At 57.3% G+C, this 25963-nt stretch overlaps 2 protein-coding genes across 2 annotated transcripts in view; one reads left to right on the top strand and one right to left on the bottom strand.

Annotated features, from left to right (window-relative positions):
• Window positions 1-25963, bottom strand: part of CDH23 (cadherin-related 23) — a 235780-nt gene that overhangs the window by 22825 nt on the left and 186992 nt on the right. Inside the window, exons 33-41 of the mRNA XM_012663249.1 lie at window positions 11572-11793; window positions 11182-11301; window positions 10318-10498; window positions 5457-5590; window positions 4787-4996; window positions 4137-4244; window positions 2319-2421; window positions 995-1120; window positions 71-274 (exon numbers count right to left, since the gene is read on the bottom strand). Coding sequence (XP_012518703.1) covers window positions 71-274; window positions 995-1120; window positions 2319-2421; window positions 4137-4244; window positions 4787-4996; window positions 5457-5590; window positions 10318-10498; window positions 11182-11301; window positions 11572-11793 — 1408 coding nt within the window. The remainder of the gene's footprint in view (window positions 1-70; window positions 275-994; window positions 1121-2318; window positions 2422-4136; window positions 4245-4786; window positions 4997-5456; window positions 5591-10317; window positions 10499-11181; window positions 11302-11571; window positions 11794-25963) is intronic.
• The window catches only part of LOC105825468 (chromosome unknown open reading frame, human C10orf54), a 22846-nt gene continuing 13034 nt past the window's right edge, over window positions 16152-25963 (top strand). Inside the window, exon 1 of the mRNA XM_012663253.1 lies at window positions 16152-16312. Coding sequence (XP_012518707.1) covers window positions 16231-16312 — 82 coding nt within the window. The 5' untranslated portion in view covers window positions 16152-16230. The remainder of the gene's footprint in view (window positions 16313-25963) is intronic.

Genomic DNA, 25963 nt, shown 5'->3' with positions numbered 1-25963 from the left:
CCTGAGGCTCCAGTCCCCACTGACCACCAGCCGGCTCATGGTGGGGCCCTGGGGACTGTCCCCTGCTTACCTGGCGGGCAGTTCTCCAGCAGGTGGACAGTGAGGGCGGCAGGGCTAAAGGTGGGCATGTTGTCATTGTCATCCAGGATGGTGACCAGCAGTTGAGCCGTGCCATTCAGCAGCCCGATGTCCTCAGCCAGCAGCAGGAGGTCCAGGACCGGGGGGGAGAAGGCTTCCCGGTCGATGATCACATCTGACCTCACAGTCACCACGCCTGGCACCCAGTGCCACCAGCCGGGGAGACATAAAGGAAAAGGGGTAGGGCGGGTAGACAGGGCGAGAGCCCACAGGGGAGATGGGGGCGTGACGGGGAGAGACGAAAGAGGAGCAGAGAAAGGAACACGGTGACTTTCTTCCCCAAAGGTTCAACCGCCTGTGTTTAGGGAGGGCCCCCATGTGTCTCCTGTGGTTGTCCCCTCCGCAGGTGATCTCTGCAGTCCTCATGACTCCTGCCTGGGAAGAGTGACCCAGGGTGGGGGATTGACCTGCTCTGTTGAGAGATGTGCTGCCCTGTTGGCACCTGTCACCTGATCAGCCTCCTGGGCAAGACCAGACTGATATGACATGGTCTCTGGGGAGCCTTGGGTCTGGCTGAGGACAGAAAGTTGCTTTGGCTACGTCTGGTGGGTTAGGGGCCTGGGCCTCTGGCCTGGGCGTGGGAGATGAAGGCAGTGGGTTAGGGGCTCTCTGCCTAGGCTGAAAGTGTGTGCACCAGCAGGGTCCGTGTGTTGTCTCCAGACCTCCTCCTGGGACCTCCTGCCTGGCCCCTTGGGCGGCCTAATCCAGCTGCAGGATGGGGACTCTGGGCTGTCAGGAAGGGGTCTCCATGGAGAGCTGGGTCCAGCACTGAGAAGGGAGGCCCTAGTGCTAGCAGCGGGGCCATTCCCACCCCAGAGTTGGGCTGGGAGTGCCCGGCGTGGCGCACAGGCCTCACCAGTGCTGTTGTTGATGTCAAAGAGGCCACTCTGGGCGCCCAGCAGCTGGTAGGTCACCACGGCGTAGATGTCCTGGTCTGCATCCAGGGCCAGGATGGGCCCATTGAGCACCGTGAGGGGGGTCCCTGGGCCAGGAGGAAAGGGGTCACTGCGGGCCCAACCCGACCCCCTGCCCTCCCCCCTCCCCTGCCCGTCCCGGTGAGCCATGGCTGACGATGGATGAGAGGGAGGGGGTGAGGTGGACAGGGTGGGGAGGCCCTGGGGGCGGGCCTGCGGCAGCCTTGGCAGACTGAACGCAGATGCCTGGGGAGCGGCCTCAAAGCCCTGCTGGGGAGAAAACACGAGAGTGGTGAGCAAGCCCCTGGCCCGCCCAGAGCCACGCCTGCTTCCCAGCAGCCTTTGAGGCTGGCTGCTCCTCGGGAGGGTCTGGGGCTCCCTGACATCCCCCCCCATGTGGGCCTTGTCTGTCCGCATGTGTATATACAATGTTCTATCTTCAGGGGCCTGACCGTACATGACCAGGAACCCACACGCGTGTGGTCTCTGTGTTCACGGGCCACGATCACATACAAGCCTGGGCTTCTCCGGTTGTGAGCTTATGCGCCTCTGTGGTGGGCACGTTTGCACACGAGGGCATCGTGGGGGCGCCCACGTGTCTGTATGTCTGTGCACACATGTAACCCCACACGTGCTGGCACATGTGAGCACGCATGCGCACACACACACAGGTTTAAGAATAAAATTCTCGTAGAGGGGATGCCTGCTCAGAGGTGAGGCAGATGCTGGGGAGGCTGGAGCAGTGCGGGTGCCGCCCAGGGGTGCGTGGAAGAGGAGATCCTGTCCCTCTGAAGGGAGGCGACGCTGGTCGGTGCACGTGTGTGGGAAAGGGCTACGCTCCCTACCCAGGGCCCCCAGCCCCCACCTCTGATTATAGATGCTCCCCAGAGCTTCCAGAAGCTTCCAGGATGCCCTGCGTTCCTGGGGTGGAGGGAGCAGGGAGGGGCGGGCTCACCCTCTCTCCAGGGTAGTCCTCACCTTAAATGCCCCTCTTGGGGAACCGTGGGGCTGCTCTCAGACCACCCTGGGGACCGATGACCCCAACTGTCTCTTCCAACCAGACCTGTGGCCGCTTTGGCGGCCCCTAAGAGGCCTGGCAGCCCCAGGCCAGGAGCCCTCAAAGCTGTGGCCTCCCCTGCAGCACCTTCCCGCACCCACTGGGTCTACGGTCAGCTATGCCGTCGGGCACGAGGGAGGTCCTCAGGCCCCCCAGGCCCTGGCAGTGCCCGGCAGTCGCAGGAGTTCCCAGGCAGGCCCGGCACCTACCGGCAGGAGAGTTTTCCATCACCTCCGCCTGGTAGGTGCTCTCAGTAAACAGGGGGTGGTTGTCATTCTCGTCCGCAAGAAAGATCAGCAGCAAGTCGAAATCCTGTAGGGGTGTAACGGGCAGGCTGCAGGCCATGGCTAGCAAAGTACCCCCCCGTGGGGAGGGGCGAGGAGGAGGGGAACCAGGGCTCAGAAGTAGAGGATCAACAAAGCCCATGCCAGGGGGCCAGAGACCCCGGTTCAAGACCCTGCTCTGTTAGCAGCTCACTGGGTGGCCCTGGGCGAGTCTCTGTTTTCCAATCTGGTAAATGGGGATCTCAACTCCCTCACAGAGGTGTGGTGAAGGTCTCAGAGGGCAGATGGGAGTGGTATTTAATCATGGTCCACCTCGTGGCAAGGGGGACTTCAGGCAGGAAGATGAGTCCAGTTTTCCAGACCCTCTAGGCTCACCAGATGCTCTGGTGAGTTTGTCCTGGCTCTCACTAGTGCTGCGCTTCGTGCCTTTTTTTTTTTTTTTTGAGACAGAGTCTCACTCTGTTGCCCGGGCTAGAGTGCCGTGGCATCAGCCTAGCTCACAGCAACCTCAAACTCCTGGGCTCAAGCGATCCTCCTGCCTCAGCCTCCTGAGTAGCTGGGACTACAGGCATGGCTGTAGCCACCATGCCCGGCTAATTTTTTCTATATATATATTTTTAGTTGTCCAGATAATTTCTTTCTATTTTTAGTAGAGACGGGATCTCGCTCTTGCTCAAGTTGGTCTCTAACTCCTGACCTTGAGTGATCCACCCACCTTGGCCTCCCAGAGTGCTAGGATTACAGGTGTGAGCCACCGTGCCCGGCCCATTTCCTGCCTTTCAAACCTGGGAACCTCCCAGTGCCCCTGGACGCCATCAGCATTTCAGAAGTGAGGGTACACAGAGGGCGACTGACCACTCAAAGCTGCTCGGTGAGACGGTGGCAGAGTGGGGACCAGCCCCAAGCCTCCCGATCCCCACCACTCAACACTGCTGCTTCCCGGGATGACCCGGGGCCCCCCCTGAAGGCAGAGGAAAAGGAGAGCGAGAAAGAGAGGGGGTGGGAGCAGGAGGAGGAGGGAGGAAGCAGAGAAGGCAGGGAGCAGAGGGACACTGAGGGAGGGAGGCAGGTGGCTCATGAGTTCTTCCAGCCCGAGTCTCCTCTGGCTAGATGGGTAGGGAAACTGAGGCCCAGAAAGAGCCTCACAGCTAGTCAGGAGCAGAGCTGAGATGACCCAGGCCCCAGGACTCCTGGTCCAGGCTCTGCTGCAGACCTCATGGGCTGGCGAGAGAGAGCTGCCCCCAACCCCAAAAGGACTGTTCGCTTTGCCTCCTTTTAGTAATTTCTTTGGCTTTTGAGGGAAAAGCCCCCTGGCAAATGCAGCCCTTCAGGACTTCAAAGCGCGTGTCTGTGAGTGCACACAGGCCCATGTGACGCACAACTGTGGGGTGTCGGCGGTTTGGGCAGGGAAATAATGCTGGCATGCATTGAGTGCCTGCCTCGTGCCAGGCGCTGTGCTGAGGACCTGACGTATATCGGCTCCTCCATCCTCTCTGCAACATTGGGGTAGGTGTGACCTTCATTTTGCAGGAGAGAAAATGGAGGCCAAGAGAAGGTAACTCGCCAAAGCCACACACCTACTGACAGGTAGAAAGGGGGAACTGGGATTTGAACCCAGCCTTGCACGCGCCAAAGCCTGTGCATCTAAGCCCGGCCCATGCCGCCTGCAGGAGGGGTGACGTGTTCTCCCTCCTGGTACCTCCAGCACCCAGCCCTGTCCCCAGCGTCGCCCTCCAGCCTCACCCTCCTGGCTATGCGTGGGTTCTCCGGGTTGTCCTTCACGGAAATGGTCAGCTTGTACTCTGGGATCCGCTCACGGTCCAGGGGCCGGTTCACAGTGACGATCCCTGTCTGGGATGTGGAGGGCTGGTGAGCTGAGCGGAGACCTATTCCCCACGTGGGGCTCTGACCCACGTGCCAACTACTCTGCCTGCAGCTCCAGGGGTGGCTGTAAATCCCCTCCCTAAATTGCCTATGCGATGGTCTAGAAGGCCAAACGTGGGCTGGCAGGGTCTTGCCAGGGCGTGAGTGACCCACCGATGCCCAGGTCTTGCTGCCTCTAAGGCATGGGCCCTCTGAGGACCCCATGGTGTCAGCAGTCTATGGACGCTCCAAGAGGCTGAGTGAGGCCTTCCTGGTGCATCCTGGGGCAGGGGGTCCCAGAGGCTCTGGGCCCATCTCTGCACATGACAAGCCTCAACGGTGGCTCTAGGTAGACCCCAGAGATGGCTCGCTGGGGAATCCAAGACTCCAGGCTCCCCACGGAGACGTCCTCATCCCCGTGGAGGAATCAGGACAGGAGAAGCCCAGACAGCGGCAGAAGGAAAGCTCTGGGGCAGGGTCCTCTTTTTCACTAGAAACCCTGGGGGTCCTGGGGTCAGGCCCGGCCCTACCGTGGCATTGATAACGAAGGCCCGCTCGCGGTTGCCCGCGGTGATGTTGAAGGTGAGGCGCGCGTTGCAGCCGCTGTCGGCGTCGCTGGCCAGGACGTGGGCGACGAAGCTGGAGACGGGGCTGTTCTCGCTGAGGGTGATGTTCATGGGCAGGTTCAGCAGCACGGGGTCGTTGTCGTTGATGTCCAGCACCCGGATCCCCACCAGCATCTGGAGCCAGATGGAGGAGGAGGAGGAGGAGGAAGAGAGAGAGGAGGAGCAAGGGATGGTGGACACGGCAACCCAGGGGGAGGTGGTGGGTGGGACGGAGCAGGTTGGCAAAGGGTGGCGTTGGAGGAAGGGAAGGTGCAGTTGATCGTGGAGGAGAAGAGGAAGGAAGAAAAAGATCATAAAGGAGGAAAGAGGACGATGAGGAGAGCAGAAAAAGTAGAGGCAGGGGAGGGGCGGGGTGCAGAGGGTGTGGGGGGGGCTGGGGTGGGGCGCAGAGGCCTGGCTCAACGGCAGCCTCTCCAGGGTGCTGGGTGAGCCCGAGAGGCACTTGGAGGTCTGTTAAGGGGCTGGGGGGCACGGACTGGCTCCAGAGCAGCCTCTCTAGGCACGAGGGTGACAGCATTTACAGGAGCGTACAGGGGCCAGCGAGGGGGAGCCAGCGGAGGGGCCCCAGACTCACCGTGGAGCTGAGGGGGGGCACACCCCTGTCACGGGCACAGAGGGTCAGATTGTAGAAGGCAATGGTCTCCCGGTCCAGCTCCACATCCTTCCGGACCCGCAGCACCCCCTCCACAGGAGAGATCACAAACTCCCCTGGGTGCCGCCCAGGAGAGCCCGGAGTTAGCCAGGAAAGACCGAGCACTGTGGGGAGCCCAGGCCTCTCCCCACCTCCTCGAGCAAGCCTTTACTCAACTCGCCAGGGCTGGGGGACAGCTGGCGCATGGGCCCTCCAGTGCCCCCACTTAGACCCTTATGGGACCTGCCCCAGGGCTGGGGTTTGTAGGTGGGTGGGCAACAGATGTAGGTACAGTTGGGCCTGGGCCCCCTCATGCCCCCATGGGCCCGTAGTGCCAGACCAGACCAGCTTCCCTCCCTGGGCCGTGGGCAGGCCAGGGACTGACCTGGCCAAGACGGTTATGTTGAAAAAGCGGGGGCTCCTTTCCCACGCACGCACCTCCTTCTAACCACTACTGATTGGGAATGGATTGAGGAAGGGATCGGGGCTCTGTAGTGTGCGACCCCTCCCAGGTACCATGTCTTGTAAAGAAGGATGTTGGGAAGGGCGAAGCAGAGCACAGAGGAATGTTTTGCTAATGGTGACCTCGCAGGCACCGGGGCAGGCAGAGGGGAGAGATGAGGGACAGGGACGTCCCCCGTCCCCTGTGGTGAGCCACAGGTGGAGTGCCGAGGGGGCTCTCCCAGGCCTGTGGTGACCCCAGTTTCCTTCCCTGATGGTGCTGAAGACCCTCAGCTGGCCCTCTGGCCTCCGTCCTCATCCCGGCCTGTCTGAGAGTGTCTAGAGCAAGAACCTCGGATTCTCAGACTCTGACCTGGAAGGAACCTCAGAGACCATCCAGTCCCTCAATGTCCTTTGGAAAATGAACTGGGGGTCTGGGGAAGGGTGATGACTTGTCCATGCTCCCCCAGCAAGCTAAAGACAGAACCAGGATTCAAACCCAGGGCTCTGGAGCTTGGCCCCCTGCGTCCCACGGGACTTGTGGTCTCTCCAGACAACATCGCGCAGAGCTGACGGGGCGGAGGTGCAGGAGGGAGGGGTGAGAGCAGGGAGGGTGGAGGGGAAGAGGCAGAGGGGAAGGAAACCAGGGGGGCAAGAGGGAGCCTGGCTGGAGGGGAGAGAAGGCAGGGGTGGGGTGGGGTGGGGGGCTGAGGCTCTGGCAAGAAGAAAGGGGAGTGAGCAAGGGAGGTGGGGAGAGCCTGAGGAAGGGGGGTCACCTCTGTGCCTCCCCCAGGAACTGGAACGGGGTGAAGGTTACTTCCTTCACTTTCCTTTCTGACACTGGGGGAAACAGGCCCAGAGTGGGACACTGACTTGCTCACGGACACACAGCACACAGGGGCCCAGCAAGGACAGAGGCCCAAGCGCCCAACAGCTCTCTCCATCTGCCTCTTCACATCCTACCGTACCATTCCCTCCTCCAGTTCCTACCGCTCTCATTTACAAAAACGGCCCCTCCGAGTCCCACCTGCAGCTGGGATTTCCCACCAGCCCTTCCGCTCCCAGGCTCCTCTCCATCCACACGGGCGGAAGCTGCTTGAAGCAGGATTTCCTGACCCTGATGCTCCACAATCTCCAAAGAACTGGGGATTCCCTTTCTAGGGGTTTCCCAGCCCTGTCTCAGGCCCTGGCCACCTGCGGGCAGATGGCCTCCAACCTTCTCTAAAGCCAAGGGAGACACCATCGCATCCCCTCGAAGGCTAAGGGAGGCAGGCCCGAGGGGCTGGGGGGCTGGGAAGTGGGCAGGCCGAAGGCCCCCATGCTGTGAATTATCCTCCTCAGCAGCTCTTCCTGGGGCCAGAGCCCCCAGCCCTGCACACCTTCTAGAGTCAGGAGTTAAAGCATAGGCTTTCGGTCCACTCATATCTAGGTCTACATCCGTGACTTCATTCCTCTGTGCCCCTGGGCATGTTACTGAGCCTTGCCTTGACGTTTTCATCTGAAAAATGGGCTAATAAAGAGATGCCACCTCAGGGTCGTGCTGGTACTGGACAAAGCCTGGCCCGCCTTGTGTCTCATTAGGGAGATGCTGAAAGGGAGCCCAGGCACCCTCTCAGGGAACCGGGAGCTTTCAGGGAGGACGAGGGGTACAGGGAAGGGGTCCCAGGAGTGGGCTGCACCAGCAAGGGCAGCTGGAGCTCCTTGGAAGGCTCAAGTGGGTGTGGCCTGTTTCCCAACTATTCTCTGACTACAGAGCTCCTCCTCGGGCTTAGCGGGGCTTATAAGAGCCCAGTCACCCCTGACGTCTCCCCACAGACGGGAGCTCCTCCAGGTGACCTTTACGTCGGGGTCCTAGGTGTGTGCCCTCACCAGGTGGCGTGTTGCTAAACCGGCTCTGCACAGAAAGCGCCCTGATTTGTAGCATTTGCCACCTGTTCAAGTTACCAATGTGAATGCAGAGGCGGGAGGCAGTATGAGAAATGGATGTGTGACCCGTGCCGGCTGGCTGCAGGACACCATTAGGCCATCGTCACCTCTCTGGGCCTCCATTTATCACCTCTGGGATGCAGGCTGTGCTCGCTGATCCCAGAATAATCTTTGGGCTCTACATGTCTGCTCTTCCTGCCTGCGGGGAGGGAGCCCCCAGCACGGTCAGCCTAGGGAAACTCCCAGGCCCCTCACTCCTTCAGGGAGCCTGCCTCGGTCTCCCAGGACACCCCCACAAGGCCCCACGTTCCTGGGAGGAATGGGAGGTTTTGCCCATGCATGGAGTGATCTGCATCGTGCTGGGGCACAGGTGTGCGCCCTGTGCCCCGAAGCTGGAGTGTAGAGAGGGCCCCCTCACCTGGACGGGGGCTCAGCTGCCCACCCAGCACCGGCCTCTGCCCCAGGCTCTGGCACCCTCCTGTACGGGAGCAGGGACTCCCATGACATCGCAGACCTCCGCGTTTGTGAAAACAGCAGAGAAGAAAGGCCTTTGCTACGCTGGTGTCGGAAGAGGAAGGCACAGCGCTGGCCCGGAGAGGAGACGTGGACGAGAACGGGAGGCCTGTCCGAGCAGTGACCCCCACAGGCTCTGGGCAGCAGGGGCTCCGAACCGGGCCTTCCGGAAGTGGGTTGCTTTTGCTTCCAGCCTCTCAATTGCAAACGAGCCTGGGTTCGATGTTCTATCCCGGGACCCCTCTACTTGTCTGCTTTCCTTCTGTCTCCGGGCTCTAAATATCTCTGTGCTGGCAGCTCCCAGCCTCTCTCCTGAGCTCCTGGCTTGAACGCACAACCCTACCCAACGTCTCAAACCTACTCTCGCCTTTCCCCCCACGACCTCCTGCTGCAGTCTGCCATCTGTCAGCGGCAACGCCATCTTTCCAGCTGCTCACGCCGAACCGTTGACTTCCTCTCACATCCCACAGCCAGTCGGCCAGCCCATCCTGCCGGCTCCACCTCTGAAATACACTAGGGCTGGCCACCTCTCACCACCCCCGGTGCCACCATCCTGTCCCAGCTACCCTAGCTCTAGCCTGAGTGACTGCAACAGGATCCCATCTGGCCTCCCTGCTCCCAACCCTAACCCCGTTGTCTGTTCTGAGCACAGGAACTGGAATGGCCCTATTAAAACCTAAGTCAAATCATGTCCCTCCTCTGTTCAAAGAACACCTATGGTTCCCACCTCACTCAGAGCAAAAGCCAAGCTCTCAGGATGGCCCTCAGGGCCCAACAGCATCTGGCCCCACTACCTCTCTGATCTCATTTCTTCCCATGCTTCCATTTGCTCAGCTTCATGCCAGCCACAGGGTCTTTTTGCTCCTCCATGAACACAGCAGACATGCTCCGACCTCAGGGCCTTTGCACTTGCTGTTTCCTCTGCCTGGGAAGCTCCCACCTCTCACCTCCTTCAGGCCTTTGCCTGTCTACAATTCCTGCCTTCACCCTGGCACTCCCCATCCTCCAGCTGGGTTTTATTTTTCTCCACAGCACTCAGCACCTCCCAGTATACTAATTCATCTACTTAATCAGTTGCTTCGTTGTGTCCTCCAACTGGAACATATACTCTATAGGTGGGGATTTGTCTGTTCTGTGCCCTCAGCACCTGGCACATGGCCAACACAGGAAAGGGACTCAATAAATGCTTACTGAACAATCAATTAAAAGCCAAGATATTTCAAAGATTTGGATTTCTGCTTTTCTTAACAAGGGGAAGGCCTGGCACCTGGGCCTGCATTTGGACGTGGTGACAATTGGTGGGAGCTGAGCTGCAGCTGCCACAGTCCCCACTGCTCCTTATTGCCTGTTCTGGACCCTTCTCCCTCGAATGTTCCTTGCATGATTCCAGTGGGCCGTTGGAAGTGAGTAAAATTTGACTTGAGAAATCACTGCCGAGGCCAGGGCACACGCTGCTCCTCGACCAAGGAGGAGAGCCGTGATGGTTGCGAAGGGAAGGCTATTGACGGGTGCAGAGAGAGCTGGGTGCTCCCTGAACATGTGCCCGGGGGCTCCTGAGGGCCTCGGGCTAAGGATGCTCATCCTTCCTCTGCCCTGGGGCCTTTCCTCTGGGCATGACCTAGGGGCATTTTCAATCAGATTCTCAAAGGGGTCTGTGACCCTCCAAGACCACTTTAGCCTCTGTTCCCAGATTTCAGGGTGTTCTCACCACATCCCTGTGGAGAAGGGGTAGGAGAAGATATTTCCATCATCTTATGGATGGGGAAACTGAGGCCCAGCGATCAAGATCTCGATCTCGATCTAGATCTCTCAATGGTGGGGACAAGCACCTTGATACCTCCCTTCTCATCCTCTCCTGAGCAGGGGGCGGAGAGGCCCTCTGTGTCATCCCTCCGCCCCGCGCCCCAGCGCAGGCCCCGCTCACCCAGAGGGTCTCCGTCCACGATGCTGTACTCCACCTGCCCGTTGGGGCCCGAGTCCCGGTCATGGGCCAGGAAGGTCCAAACTCTGGGCCCTGGCTGGCCTTCAGTGACATCAAACGGTCCCTCGTAGTCCCGGGGGAAGGTAGGCACGTTGTCGTTGATGTCATTCACATTCACAAGCACCTGAGATGGTGCATAAGCTTAGGGGGGTCCCACCCCAGCCAGCCTTGTGCTGGGCCCACCGCTCGATGGGCCTTAGTTCCTTCATCTGTAAACTGGACCTGATAACCCTGGCTTACAGCGCGATGCGAGAGTCACAGGGGATGATGGGTGTGGAGAGGCCTTTTAAGCTACGCGTGTAGATGACTTATTGTTATTGTCAAAGCCTTTTTATGGATGTACTAATCATAATAACAATGCTATAAACTTCTAGTTATTGCTGTACTATGGTTGTTTCACATGGTCTCATTTGCTCCTCCCACACCCAGAAACATAGTTTTTATTATCCCCATTTCACAGATGAGGAAATTGAAGCTCAGAGAGGCCAGTGACTTGCCCGGGGTCACACAGCTAGGAAGTGGAAGAACAGGGACCTGGGACCCTGTTAGTCTGACTAGAGTTTATGCTTCTCCCACAAAGGGGAGGAAGACAGGGGTTGTCACCTGTCTGAGAGATATAGCAACACAAAGAGGTTCAGTGACCTCCTCCAAGTCACACAGCAAGTTGGGGTCAGCTGCCGAGACTAGGACAGGGCCCTTAGATTTAGGCATTTCCCTTGGGCAATCTTTCCCCGCCTTCCCCACCGGAGCTTTCTGGGCCTTGTCCTTCCCCCACCTCCAAGCTAGAGCTGTGTCCCACCCACCCACCGTGGTGGTAGAGGTGAGGCGGTGAGATAAGATGAGGCACTGGTCTGTGGCAGTGACAATCAGGGTGTAGCGGCCATGGCTGATCTCGTAGTCCAGCTCCTTGGTGGCAGTGATGACGCCCTGGGGACACAGAAGGGACAAGGGTGGACCTAGGGCTGGTAGGTCTGGGGTGCCCTCTGACCAACCCAGGAAGCAGGCCCCGACATCCTGGCCATGGCGGGAAACTCCTCTGTACCAGGCCCCACCCACCCTTCTCATCCTCCCACACTGGGTACCCACACAGTGTCCTCCTGGGCTCTGTCTTTGCTGCGTCCCCTCACGTCACGGCACTCCCCACCAATCCCCAGAGAGGCTTCGCCCCTCGTCCTGACCCTGCTGCCGGCTGCTGACCGTGTGTCTGTCGATCCGGAAGGTGTTGATGATGTTGCCTGCGACGATGGCGTAGGCAACTGTGCCGTTGGGCCCCTCATCCGGGTCCAGCGCCTGCACGGTGAGGAGGCTGGTGTTGACTGTGTCCGGGCCCTCATCTAGCAGCACCTCATACTGGGGCTGCTGGAACACGGGTGCGTTATCGTTCTCGTCCACGATGGTCACGTACACGTGTGTGGTGGCCTGTGGAGAAGAGCACAGTCAGGTCCGTGGTCAGGTGGCTAGAGGGACTGAGGTGGATCTAGATGGCTGTTCTCCTGGGCTGAACTCAGTGTGGCTCAACACGGGGAGGGAAAGGGAGAAGAAAGCATGGAGGGGAGGGAAGCCACGGGCTGGTAGAAAAAGGAAACATAGAAGCTCCACCAAAAGCCAAGCTAGGTAACAGCTCAAGTCCAAGATGGCACTTGTACCATCACGCCTCTGTCCATGCCCATGGCAGACAGCACTAATCAATCACAGCACTGCTGATGCCAGGTGCAAACTCAGGGTCCTTGTCTGCACAGTGATGTAGTGATTAAAACTGGCTTATGGGATGAACCCCAGTCGTCACCCTAGCCCAGAGCTGTGCCTGGGCCAGGGCCCTAGTGGTCCTGAGTCTCCTGCCAGACTCCAAGAGGCAAGAATGTGAGGCACTCAGCCGAACACAGTATTTAAGCTTTACCTATTGTTCATGTAAATGGAAGAAATACATATTTTCAGCATTTTTAAGAAGGAAGACATTGGGTTTATGGCAGAATTTGTTGAGCTGTGAAAAATAGAACTCACTGAACATGACTTTGCCTTAAGAACAGTCTCTTCAACATGCTCTGTGACTGGCCATCTCTGGCCGATGCTTGGGCCAATCGGACCACAAGCAATATTCAGCTGACCAGAACTCGGTGATCGGCACTCAAGAACGAACTGGAAACAGCTGGTGTGGCACCTCATGAGCAGAGTAGAAAGTGGACACAGATTAGCCATGTGCTGGTACCCTTGTCCTCATCTTCCTCTCCCTCCCTGCCACCCTCTGCCTTTCTCCGCCTGGGAAGATGTCCCCTGGGCACTGCCTGCCTTACCCAGGCTCCCCTGCTGTCTGGCTTCTGGACGGCTTTGGTCCGTGGGAGGTCCTGGCAGAAGACAGGGGAGAAAGGGAGAGGTGGGGCATTCTTCCACACTCGCTCCGTTCCCCACTGCAGTTCTGCCAGTGCCTGCGTTTCTCCTGCTGGGGGGCCCCTTTCGCAGCTCCAGCGCTCACTGGGCTCCGGCAACACCACCTCCTCTTCTTTCCCTTTGGACACGTGGGCGGTAACAGCTTCCTGTGGTCGGCTGCTAGTCTCTGGGGCTTCACCAGCCCTCTCTAAATAGTCTCTCCATTAACTCTCTCCAGGTGAGTCCTTTCTGAGTGTGCCAGCTGTTTCCTGCCAGGACCCTGACTAATACAAGACATAATTAGTGACTAATATAAAATAATAAGGTGATAACACCTGCAAAGATGCTTGGGTAGAGAGAGAATGTGACTAGGCCATTGCCAAGGCCAGAGAACAGAAAACAGCTGGCACAAAAAGCTGAACGTGGACAACTTGTGTACAACTTTTTCCTTAGGCCTGTCTGGTTCTAAGAGGTCTGGTTCTGGTGAGGGATGGACAGATGGGCAGGCAACCTGGACCCAAAAAGGGTGTCACTGCCCCTGAGGAGGTGACAATTCCTCTGACCTGTGGCTCTGGATCTTGAGGGCAAGGTGTATTGGGTGGTTGCTGAAACTATTTCCAAAGCAGGTAGGGTCGGCAGCCTTGAAATGGAGCGGCGTGACCTTGGGCAGGTCGCATCCCCTCTCTGGACTTTTTCTGTCTGTTAATAAAGGACCTGGCTTGATCTCTAAAGTCTCTTCTAGCTCAGACATTCTGGGCTCTGGTCTGTTGCCATCAGCCATGTGGACGAAATCCCCACCATTAGAGAGGCGCATTCCTTTGGGTTGCAAAGCCTCAACGAATCTTTATCAAAATAACAAGCATATAAGGAGGGAAATGCATTACCTTAACATTTCTCAAACTTTTCCTCCAAGAGAGGAGACGGAACTCGAACAATCGGGGGAACAGCCTGAACTGTTTGTCTTAAGAATGAAATATCTTTGAAATCTCTCATGTTCTCATTGAAAGCTCATATGGATCCTACATCCTTCTTCCATAATGTGTTTGTGTTTGTTTTCATTAAAAATAGTAGGGGGCCCCAAATATTTGAGTAAAAATGACTGTCACAGAAAGCTAGCACATTTATCTGGTGGCGCTGCATGGTCCTGGACGCAGCTGTGAGCTGTCACCACCCGCGTGAGCCCAGCCTTGAGTGCTGAGCCCCTCCACCTGCCGGCGGGAGCACAGGGGCGCCACCTGCAGGAAAGGGTGGGATTGCAGCCTCACCTGGGGATGGAGGTGCTGGCATTTCCCACAATCCCAGACTCACCTACCAGACCCCCTGGAAGTGTGTCCAACCATGGTGGCAGCTGCAGGGGTTGGGAGTGGAGGGTTCTAAGAAATTCATCCTCCGAGCCCTCTTGCTCTGAGACTAGACCTGGGCTTGGTGGGGGAGGTGGGTCTGACTTCCTCTGGCCTCTGGAGTGAGGAGGAAGTCAGTGCCCCAAAGGCCCTCTCAGCTGAGCCCTTCCTGCTGCCCTGGTGTTGAGGAATCAGTGCTTGAGGTTCCTGAACATGCCCCTTGGGCAATACCTCTGTCTTACCCTGACACAACCCCAGGAGGCTCAGTGGTGGGCAGCATGGTGGGGAGGAAGGAAGTGGGAAGGAGGAGGGGACTGGGCCCAGCTCAGGTGCTCTAGCCCCCTGGGGAGGGGTTGGCAGGGCAGTTGCTCCTCTCCCTCTGATCCCAGGCTCCCCCTCCTGCCAGGCCCTGGGCAAAGGGAGTCTGGTTGTAAGGGTGGCATGGGCAAGGCCAAGCCAGGAAGTGTTGAGGGGGGTACTCTAGGGTCTCACCCCTGAGTGACCCCACCCCACCTCTGCCAGAAGATGGCCAGGTGGGAAGAGCGCCCAGCGTCTACCTGATCTCAGTTGGCTTTGTACCTCCCCTGGTGGAAGAGAGCTCACATTCTGCCAGCAGAAGGGGCCCTGGGCTGTCTCCCAAGGTGGGGTCATAAAGTCAGGACCATGCCCAAGGACCTGGAGTATATCCTGGCAGCCTCTAGGCTCCCAACCCAGGGCAGTGCCCCAGTTCCAGGGGGCCTGGGCCTGTACAAGCCCACCTAGTACACATGACACCCTACCCTTCCTCTGTTATAGCCGTCCCTGGCCCCAGAGTGAGGGCTCAGAGCCCTCAGAGAGTCTGTGACTTGGATCAGGCTACTCATGGGGCACCCCAAATTCCGGGCTCCTAGTCAGGCACTACCTTGCTTCCTGACCAGCTGGACTCTGGCTGTCTTCTGTCCTTCAGCCTAAGGTCGTTCAGGGGCCAGCAACCCCCCTGGTGGCCTCAACCAGTCTGGGGTGACATGGGTGAAATGGTTACACCCTCCCACTCCCCAGTGCCTGGTCCCAGCCATGGTCACCTCCACTCCTCCGTCACACACTCGCTTATTCATGGTCTGTCCATCAGATAGGAGTGCACTAAACACCCTCTCCACACCCAGCTTTGTGCCAGGGACTCAGAAACATCAGGGAGAGGCCGTGGTCCCCAAAAGTGTGTAGTCTAGCTTGGGAGGCAGAAGAGCCAGATGATGAACCAACCGTTTGGTAACCTCAGGCCTGGTGTGACAGCCGCAGGGACTGGGTGGGGGTGAGGGGAGGCTCAGGGCACTTGGTGAAGGTGAAGGACTTGAACTGAGCCCTGAAGGATGAGAAGAATGTGGAGAGGAGAGGAGAGACACCCCCAGTGATGCTGGCAGTGCCGGGCGGGGTGCCTGAGAGCGTCCTGTGGGTCTTCAGGGCACCAGGGGGTGAGAGCTGGGGATAGGCCTGAGGGCAGCCGAGACGCACCAGCAGATGCGTGTGTCCTGGGGTAGGGCGTGCCCAGCCTGTTGCGTGCTCCGGCACCCGTTCTGTGTGTGCGCACAAGGGTGTCTCAGGCTCTGAATCTACAGTCAAGCTGGCTCCGACTTGCCAGCTCTTCCCGATGGCAGATTCCATTCGTTCATTCATTCATTCATTCATTCACTCATTCCACAACTAGGAGCGCCTTCCACGTACCAAGCCCCGGGCTGGCTGGAGGAGGCAGGGTACAAGTCCCTGTCCCCAGACCACTCAAAGGCTGGTGGGTGAGGGCAGATACACACTGGGATAACCTGCGCCAAGCTAGGTTAGACACAGATCTACTTAGGCGGCACAACAAGAATCCTCTCCGAAAAGGACAGGGGGGCTTTAAACCGGCGACTAAGTAGCGCCGACTGGCCCGCACGCGCCGGCCGGGAAGCCCCTCCCGCCGGGCCCTCGGGGAGGCAGTGCGCCCTGCGGCCCCCCGGGGGCGCTGCGGGGCCTGAGCGCCGGGCCGGGCCGCCCGCCGCGTTCAGTCGCTCGCACTCGCTCGCGGGAGGTGTCCCCGCGCCGGCCGCGTCCCGCCCGCTCCCCGCGCACCAGGAGTTCCCCTGCGCGCCCGCGCCCCGCTCCTGCCCGCAGCGCCAGACGCCGCTCCGCCGACGGCGACATGGGCGTCCTCGCGGCCCCCGAGGCCGGCAGCCGGCGCTGGGGGCCCCTGCTCCTCGCTCTCTTCCTGGCTGCGTCCCGAGGTAAGGTCGGGGGAGGCTGGGCGCTGGGGAAGAACTCTGAGAAAGGACAGCAGGTCGGGCTGGGGGCCGCAGGACGGGCGCCTCCTGGGAGTCCCCTCAGCTTGTTGTGACCGTGCACCCTACTCCACCCACTACCCGGAGGCTGCTGGGACCGCTGGGCAGGGAGAGTGGCAACTCTGCCAAGTGCCCCAGCTAGGCACTGGGGCATCTGCACGCTCTGACAGCTGCCCAAGCAGCAGGCAAGGCTGTCCCCTAAGGGCTGCCTGTCCAACCCTTCCCTGCACTGAGAGCCCAGGACACAAGTAGCTTTTCCCGAGCAGGAGAGGGACAGGGCAGGGGCAGCCCGTGTGTTCTAGTGGATGTGACAGGCTTTTGACAGCCAGCATCTCCCTGCCCTTCTGGCCTTAGGGCTCCAGAATCGCAGGGGTGCTGTCCTCTCGCCAGTGCCTGTGCCTAGGTGACACTTCTGGCTGACCCTTGGCGGGCACTGGTCCACTCCCAGTTATGGGCAGCACTACCCCCCGCCCCATTCTGAGGGTCTGGTGGCTGAGGGTAAGCGGTCAGCTGATCCCTGCCACCCTGGCGAGGCTGCAGTTCAGGGAGCAGTGTGGGACACTGGGAGGATGCAGGACATCTCCCAGCTCAGCACGAGCCCCTTCAGGGTCCCTGGGTAACTCATAGCATCTCTCTGGACTCAGTTTCCTCAGCTCAAACACAGAAGCCCCACTTTCCCCTTCCAAAGTCCAGACTGTCCAAATGGTACAGGGGCTCCCAGGGTGAGGGCAGAGGCCCTGGGACCCCCTGCCTGGCCCTGGTTCTTGACTGCCTGGAGCCGAAGAGCCTGGATCTCAGGGAACAGGGGGCCGGCAGGCAGCCCACGGAACCAGACTTTATGGGAAGGGCCCAGGGAAATTATGAGTCATGCAGGAGTCAGAGGCAGGCAGAGGGCTTGGCAGAGGGACCCAATGGGCGGGCTGGAAGAGGAGGAGAGGGAGACGGATGCGTGGGAGAGGAGGAGACTGGGAAAACCTGGAAGACACCTCAGAAACAAACTGGGGTGCCTGCTGGCAATGTGTTATTTCAGCACTCAGAGGCTGGCCCTGCACCTGAGGGGCTCACAGCCCACAGAGCGAGCTGCCTGAGATGCACCCCAAGATGATAGCCAGAGGGAAGCGAAGAGCGAGGGGGTGGGGGTGGACTGGGGCAGTCTGGACACCAAGGCCATGCTCATGTCAGGGCATGGCTTCTAGAAGGAGCAGGGGATAGTGGCAGGTAGGAAGACCAGCACTCTATCCTCCATGGGCCACCTGCCCTGCTTCATCCTCCCCAAGTGACCCCTTGAGGCCCTTCCTCTTTTCTTTGCCCCTTCCTGCTCTTCTTAGCAGGGCTGCTCTCTGTTCAGCAGCCCATCTGCAAACTGAGTTCTAGAGGCCCGGAACCCAGCGTGTAGAGTATCTGGTAGCAGATCAAAGCTCCTCACCCTATATTGCCCCCAGACTTAGGAGCCTTCACTCCCAGAGGTCTTGGCTACTCACACAACTTGGTGCACCAAAGGGCCATCCCTTCCTGGGTCGGGCTCAGGAAGCTAATTAGGGCTTGATGTGGCTCTCCGCTGGAAGGAGTCAGGAGCATTCCCCTAGTTTTAAATTGCTCTGGGACGCTTAACTATAACATAAGCACACTAATAGACATTCAGCCAACTACCTAGCACAGCGTGCAACAAGGGAGATGGCAGATGGAGGCCTGGTCGCAGGAGGCCAGGAGGGTCTGTGAGTGGGGAAGGATGCTCATGGACCTGCCGAGGTGCTGGGTTGCCCTGGGCACAGTTGCTAAAGGTCAAAACCTTTGTGCCTGGGAAGGTGAGATGGAGGGGCAGGTGCAGGCCTGTTCTTCCAGCTTTTGGGGCTGGGCCAGCACCAAGGAGAATGGTAGTGGTGAGTGTGGTGTTCAGGAGCCCAGGAGGCACTGAAGATACTCTTTCCTGGGCCTGACTCAGGGTGAGATGGGTGCAGGGGGGCACTTAAGGAGCCAGGACCCAGCAGACCCCAAGGGTGGCAGAGCCTCTTCTTCCCCATGGGCATTCCCAGGACGCGTGGAAGTTAATATCCTTGCCCTGTCTTTACAGGCTGACTCTGGAGTCCCAAACTCTGGGATTAGCACTTTCAAGCTCACAGGGGTGCACTGAGGCTAGGGAGGGAAGAACCCACCTTCCCCTTCACAGTAAGCCAGGCTGCAGGACCTTGTTGAGTAACCCAATGCTGCAAGCTCTGACGCAGCAATGGTCAGCTCTTAGGAAATCCACAACCCACTGCCCAGAGGCCCAGGAGTGGAAACAGCCTGAGGCCAGTCCATGGCATGAGACACATCTACCAATGCCAGGGACACCCAGGGGCCAGCAATACTGGGAGCCTCCTGCTGAGCTGGGCTGGTTGCTCCTATTTCTCCCCAAGCAGGGCGCAGGTTCTGCTGGGGCCTGACCTCCACGGAAGAGGGTGGCCCGGGCAAGGTGTATATTGTTGGGAAGCGAAAAGGGGCCACTTCCCTATATGCACACAGTGTATGGGGTCTTAGGCCTGAGCAGAAGGAAGGAAGGAAGGGGTCCTTGAGGAGGGACCTGTTGGCAGTGACCAAGTCCCACAAACTGAGTTTGAGGCCCCAGGCCTTAGGCCAAGCATTGATCCAGGGTCAGTCTGGCCTCACCAGAGGAGGGTAAGCCAGGAATCAGCACTGCGGCTTCCGAAGGGCCCATGGATTCCCTTAGCAGCAGTACTGGCACTCCCCAAGCCTTCCTGATGGCATGCTGTGGGGGTCGGAGAAGCAAGGGACCTGCGGGTTGTGTGCCCTGCACGCCAGGGCTTCTGTATAGCCCTTTGCTGTTTGGCTTTTGGCCATATACTGCTCTGTGACATTGGGCGAGTTACTCAGCACCCCTGAACAAGATCCCCCATCTCTAAAATGGGGGTGCTGATAGCACCTCCCTCAGAGGGCTGCCATGAAGAGCCGATGAACAAACACTTAACACAGCACCTGGCTTGTTGTGAATGCCGTGTGATACTGTTATGGCTTCCAGGGGCCACATGCCATTGGCTTCCCCTCTGAGCTCCTTGCTGCCTACAGGGCCCTGTGGTGCCCAGGGCATGGGAAGGCATTGGCTGATTTCTCTAAAATCCTAGAGTCTGAAGGATGCATGGGCAGGGTCCAACCACCTGTAGGCACCTGTAGACATTTACAGTCTGAAATGTCCATGGAGGTGCCTACAGGTTCTCCTGTTCACATCTTGCCCATTAGTAATTCAGTAATGAAGTTGCTCTGCTGCTCACCAAGCAAGCCCAGTTCCTTTGACCTTTCTGCGTTGGATCTTGTTTTCCACGGGGACCTGAAGTCAAGTCCTACCTCTGCTGTTCACTCATTGTGGGACCACATACACTTCCCCTTTCTCTGTGCACGGGCAGGCTGGGCGGCACGTTCTCGGCGAGGCTGACCTCTCTCTTCCAAAGGGTAATTCCATGATGGTGTTTCCCAAGCTTCAGTCATTTGCTGGGCACCTTTATGATTTCTGCAGTGTCTGCCTATTATCGTATTTACTTATTTTTCTTTAAATCTGCTCTTTTTTTTATTGAGTAGATTTTAAAAGGAAACTTTATATCACTGCTGTAAGTGGAAAGCCAGTATCACTGGCCATAAATAGAACAAAACCATAAAATACGTAATAGGAAAACCAAATAAGGGTATTAAATTCTAGTTGGAAACTTTAGCCTGGGGAAGGCTCTGAGTCTGAAACCTGCTGTTGTCCCTTGCAAAATAAAATAAAATAAAATAAAAAAAGGAGATCAGCAAGTGAGAGAGAGATGGTTTGGCGACATATTGGCATCAAACTGGGACTTTCACTTTGATGTAATCAAGACTGAAAGAGAATTGAAAAGGGAATAACCTTCTCTATATATGATTCAATGTTATTTAATGTTGTAAAACCAAAAGTAAAACTACCTATGTTTTGAGACGCTGCCAGGGAATCTGGGGCCCCCTCATTGGCCAGGCCATCTGTCCATCTGCAGGAAGGAGGCAGGGCTTCCAGTCCTGGCTACCTCCAGTCTCTAGAGAGCAGTCAGATGGCACCAGGCCCCCAGTAGCTGACTGCCTGGGTTCAGATCCTGGCACCACTACTTACTGGTTGTGAGACTCTGGACAAGCTACTTAACCTCTGTGCTTCAGTTCCCTCACCTGTAGCACGCAGGTGATGTGAGTACCTGCCTCATAGGGTGGGAGGATTAATTAGGTAAGTGAATCCACGTAAAAGTGCTCAGCATGACACTGGCACAAAGTAGTGGCCCCGCCACTGTTACTACCACTGAGCCTCCTGTCCTAATGGTAGGGGACAGAAAGACCTGAATCCGAACCTTAGCAAGTTTTTGCAGCATGAGGTCAGGAGGGCAGCTGGCTGGAGCTGGCAGCCTGGGGTGTACACAGGCCTCCTCGGGGCGGGCCTGGCGCTTCTGGGAGGGTCATCCGGAGAAGTGTCCACCAGCCCGGGCCTCTGGCCAGCTGCCCAGGCCCTCCCGGGGAGCACGCTGGCCTCCAGCCTCCAGCCCCGGATGCACGGATGCTTTCCCAAGGTGCTGGAAGCGCTGCTTCCTCCAATAGAGCCTGGCTTCCCCTTCCCGGCCTCCTTGGTCTGATGTGAATGGACACTTCCTGCAGGGGCAGGTATCAATAAACACATCTGAGATACCCTTTGTCCTCATGGGCCGAAGAGGCCCATGGGCAGACTTACTGGCTTTGGGCCCTCAGCCTTTGCCGCAGGGCACCTCCCTTCTTAGTGCCAGCAACTCTATCCTGATTGGTCCCTGTCTCTGTTTCCCTCTGTGCTCTGCATCTTGATAAAGACACAGCCAAGTCTTTCCCTATGGCCCCTGTGGACCAACCTGGGGGATGGACCCTGGTGGGGAGCTAGAACCAGGTCCTATGTCTCTTTGGGGCCCCCTGTGAGGCCAAGGACTGGGTCTTTTGCATCTAGTGCATGGCCAGCAACAGCAGGCGATTAGTAACCGTTTGCTTGGCAACCCCTAGCAGCTGGACAGAGTTCAGCTGTTTGAGTGGGGCCTCCTAGGCCCAACTAACCAAGCTGGGGACCCACCTGCAAAGGCTGGGGCGTTGCCTTGGCGACTGTGGGCTAAGTTCACGCCCAGTCAGGGAAAACACACAGGCCTGTCCACACCCACACACACCCATCCCGTGCACACCCACAGGGGTTCACCAGGGGCCTGCTGGGCGGAAAGAGGTGAAGGTCACAAAAGCTGAGGTAGAGAGAAGATGCCAAACAAAAGCTCCTTTCCCCTGTACTGGGACAGAAACTTTTACTGGAGGCTGAGGGTGCCACAGCGGGAAAGTGGCAGAAGCAGCACATGTCCCTCTCTGCCGTGAGCCCGGCTCGTGCTAGGACCGTGGTAAATATCTGTGGAATGAAAGAATGCTGTTTTCAGTTTGTGTCTGAGGCAGAGCAAGGACGGTTGGTTGTGTGGAGGGCGGAGAGGTCAACTCAGGGTCAGTTCATTCTCTCAATAGCTGAAGGATGAGGTGTCAGCTCCATCCGACCCTGGAGGGTTTGGATGGACGGAGCTCTTCCTGTCTGCAGTGCTGGCCTGTCCAAGGCTTGGCTCTCAACTCGGCCACACAGGGCTGCTTGGCCTTGGGCAGGTCGCTTCACTTCTCTGAAACCCTTTCCTCATATTTAAAATGGGGATGATAATACCCACGTCAGGGGGTTAGGAGAATTAAATGAGACAAGTGTAAAGTGCTCCACTGTGCGGTGGCTCATGCCTGTAATCTCAACACTTTGGAAGGCCAAGGCAGGAGGATCGCTTGAGGCCAGGAGTTCAAGACCAGCCTGAGCAACATAGCAAGACCCCATTTCTACAAAAAATTAGCCAGGTGTGGTGGTGCACACCTGTAGTCCCAGCTACTCGGAAGGCTGAGGTAGGAGGATCACTTGAGCCCAGGAATTTGAGCTGCAGTGAGCTATGATCACGCCATTGCACTCCAGCCCAGGAAACAAAGTGAGCTGCTGTCTCAAAAAAATAAAAAAGAAAGAAAGAACGTTCTTAGCAAGTACCTAACACAGAATAAGTGGTCATAAGCCCACAGGACTTCAGAGCTGCAGGGGCCCTGGGAACTTGGGGCATCTCTCAGGTTAAGATGAAGAAGGGGAGACCCAGAGGAGGGGGGACCTGCCCAAGGGCACATAGCAAGGGCGCAGCTAAGTGGGCACTGGGCCCAGGGATCTTGCTGCCCAGGCCAGAGTTTTAATCCTGAGACCCGGAATTTTCCGGGTTCACAGCATTCTTCCTCTTGCAACCCCTGCCTCTGCACCCAGTGGTGGGGGGCGGAGGGCGCTGGGCCCCTGAGCAGCACGGTGACTGGGTGGTTCCTGCCTGGCCCAGGGCCTGGGTCGTTTTCCTGTCTCACATGTTCCCTGCCACCCTGGAGCCAGGGGCCTTCCTCCCCACCCACTTTCCCCGGTCTCCGACAATGACCCAGGTGTCTGAAAGGATCTGCTCCTGACAATGAGCAACATCCTCCCTCCAAATAATTATAATTCCAGCCGGGCCATACACAGGGCCATGTGCAGGCCCTCTGCATGCCTGTGTGCTGTTTTCCCCAACGCCGTGCCCTTGACTGTCCTCCCAAGGACACGCTGCTCTGGGCCTTGTCCTGGCAGGGGTCTCAGACACAACAAACAGGATGTTTTCTGGCTCTCCCACCCTCCCCCCAGGACAAAACCCTGTAGACCCTTGACCCACTTCTGTCTAGCCCTTTCGCTTGAAAAGGAACATTCTCCCCTGCCCCCCAAACCTGAATCCCAGTGCAGCTTCTCCTTTTTTCTAAAAGGGGAAGAGGTCCCTGTGGGACCTGTGGGGTGGGTGGCCTGTGTGCATTGGCGGGGAGGTGTTGGGCATTGAGCAATGCCCCTCGCCCCAGTCCTGGCACTCTACTTCTGTGTTGCCCTTGGGTTTCAAGGAAATTACTTCCAGGGTTGAAGGCCCCACTGTTGTCAATCCTGGGGTCGTTACCACCACTGCTTGGATCCTGAGGGCTCTCAGCCTGGCGCCCTGCCCCACTTCCTTGTTCATGGGGACACCCAGCCCGCCCACCAAGCTGGCCCCACCTTGCCCGCATCTCAGCCTCACCCTATCCACACCTCTGTCCACTTGTTGGTCCCCACCCAACCCAGGTCAGCTTTGGGCTCCACTTCCTGCTTCTGCCTCCACCTCTCCTCTGCCTGCCTTGTTCACCACCCCCCAGGCCTGCAGCCCCACCTCTGCCAAGCCAGTCCTCCTGACAGCCCCCGAGCATATGCTGGAGCTGAATTCCGCCTGAGCCCCCGGAGAAACAAGTGGCAGCTAGGAGAGGTGCTGGTGGGAGCTGCCAGATGGCCTGCTGGGCAAAGGGGCAGCACAGGGCAGAGGTCATGCCAGGGTCCACTCTTTGGGTGGGTTTTGGTTCTTCTGGGAGGGTGTGGGAGAGCCCCTTCCCTAGGTACTCCCCACCTCCGTTTTCTGGCATAGCCATAGTTTTGCAGCCACACCTACCCCATGCAGGCATGTGAGGGGGATGTCCAGGCTGGCATGGACAAAAGCAAGCGCAGCTAGGCTTTCTGGGGCTCCTCTTCCACCGAGCCTGCTGCAGGTTAGCGGTCAGAGGAGAGCTGTTCGTCCCTGCTCTGCAGGCTTCCACTGGGGACCTCGGGTGGGTCGTCGCCTATCTGAGCCCGAGGGTGACGTCTGTAGGATGCAGGCTTGGGCAGTGGAGTTCTGCCCCTGCTAGCCCAAGGAGCCACACTCATGCCTCACAAACTCAAATGTCCATGGGGCCAAGCAAATATGGTGAGAGACTGAAGCAGGCCACGTGGAAACATTGCAGAGTGGTGGGGGCCGCAGCAGGCTGGAGCGCAGGGGCCCATCTAACGGGGAGGCTCCAGCGGACAGCCGCATCGTGGGAAAGCTGGGTTAGTGTTATCTTTTCATTTTTAAAGAGAAGATAAAAGTCAGAATTTACATATCAAATTCCAATTTTTTAAATGTTGCAATCTCAAAAAGAGTTATAAATACTTTGAAGGGCAAATAAAATATGTCTAAAGGTTGGATGTAGCTCTGGGCTTCCAGTTTTTTTTTTTTTTTTTTTTAAGAGATAGGGTTTCACTCTGTTGCCTAGGCTGGAGTACAATGGCCCAATCTTAGTCCACGGTAACCTTGAATGTGAAGCTCAAGCGATCCTCCTACCTTGGCTTGGTCACAGGTGTGAGCCACTGTGCCCAGCCTCAGTTTCTGAACTTTTTCTTCAGTATAGTGTCTAAGTGCCTGAGTTTAATTCTGGCTCTAGCACAGACTTGCTGTGTGATTGTAAGTTAGTTACATAACTTCTCTGTACCTTAGTTTCCTCATCAGTGAATTGGGAATAAAAACAATATAGGGTTGTTAGATATGCCCATAAGCCCTTAGCACCGCATATTTCTTCTTATTATTACAGTTCTAACTAGATCCTGCTTTACCTGAAGTCTCCTGTGCTCTAGGCTCTGAACTCATAACCTCTGGAACTTCAGTCAAACTACTTTCCTTTTCTGGGCCTCTGTTGCTGCCTGAAAAGGAGACCAGTATCTTGCCAAAGAAGTTCTGAAATCTCTGCTCACCTTGGCAATGACTTTCCAAAAATCTGGGGCTCCCAGACATGGCTCCCTCTCATACATGGGCAGTGTGAGGGAGAGGCTCTGGTGTGTGTGTCTTCCTTACCTTGTAGGGCCTAAAACTTCACTCCTGCAGACATACTCTTTGGGGACATGGTTTTGCTGCCTCCTAGTACTCTCCTTTAAATGCATGAGTCCTTCAGGATTGGATCACAAGCTGTTGTCAGTCATTGACACCTTAGCAAAAAAGAGTTTGAAGCTGGCTTCTCCATTCCATGGTGGTCTTCACTCCTGGGAAATGTTTCCTGAATTGCTAAATGAATTAGCGAACTACTAGCTCCCAAGTATCAAGCACCCACTACTCGCAAGGCACTTTCAGAACACTTCATGTAAGTTATTACTAATCCTTGCCCCAACTCTGCCAGGTGGATGTTTTCCTTTCTGTTTTATGACGAATAGTCTGAGGCCCGGCGTCTAAGTGACTCAAGGCTACTAGACTCCAGTCTCCAGTGCAGCCAGGCCAACTCCAAAAGCCCCACCAGGCTGCCTCCCTCGCGACTGGGCAAGGCCTTCTGCCCTTTTGCTGAGTCCCACCTGCCGCTGAGGGTCCTGGGCTCTGAGGGCAGGGTAGGGGTGTCTGGAGGAGGATGTGGCATTATCTTGGTTTCAGGTGATGTCCCTGGCTGGGGCAATGAAGAAGACGTATCAGACTGGCTTCTGTACATACTTCTAAACCCTCCCTTGCTGTCTGCTACAGCAGCCCCTGAGATACCAATTAAGATAAAAATACCACCAACATATAACAACTATAGCTATCCTGCACATGTCTGCAGAGGGCATTAGAGCTCACATCTTGTGTTCTCGTCTTTTCCTTATTCAGTCTTCTCACAATCCTGTGTTGTAGCCAGTATTTTTGTCGTTGCACAGGTGAGGAAACTGAGGTACACACAGCTAGAGAGAGGATGGGGCTGGCC

Source organism: Propithecus coquereli, unplaced genomic scaffold (genome assembly GCF_000956105.1).
Source record: "Propithecus coquereli isolate 6110/MARCELLA unplaced genomic scaffold, Pcoq_1.0 Scaffold80, whole genome shotgun sequence".
NCBI classification, from domain to species: domain Eukaryota; kingdom Metazoa; phylum Chordata; class Mammalia; order Primates; family Indriidae; genus Propithecus; species Propithecus coquereli.
The sequence above is the reverse complement of the archived record's forward strand: the minus strand, read 5'-3'. Positions and strand labels throughout refer to the sequence as shown.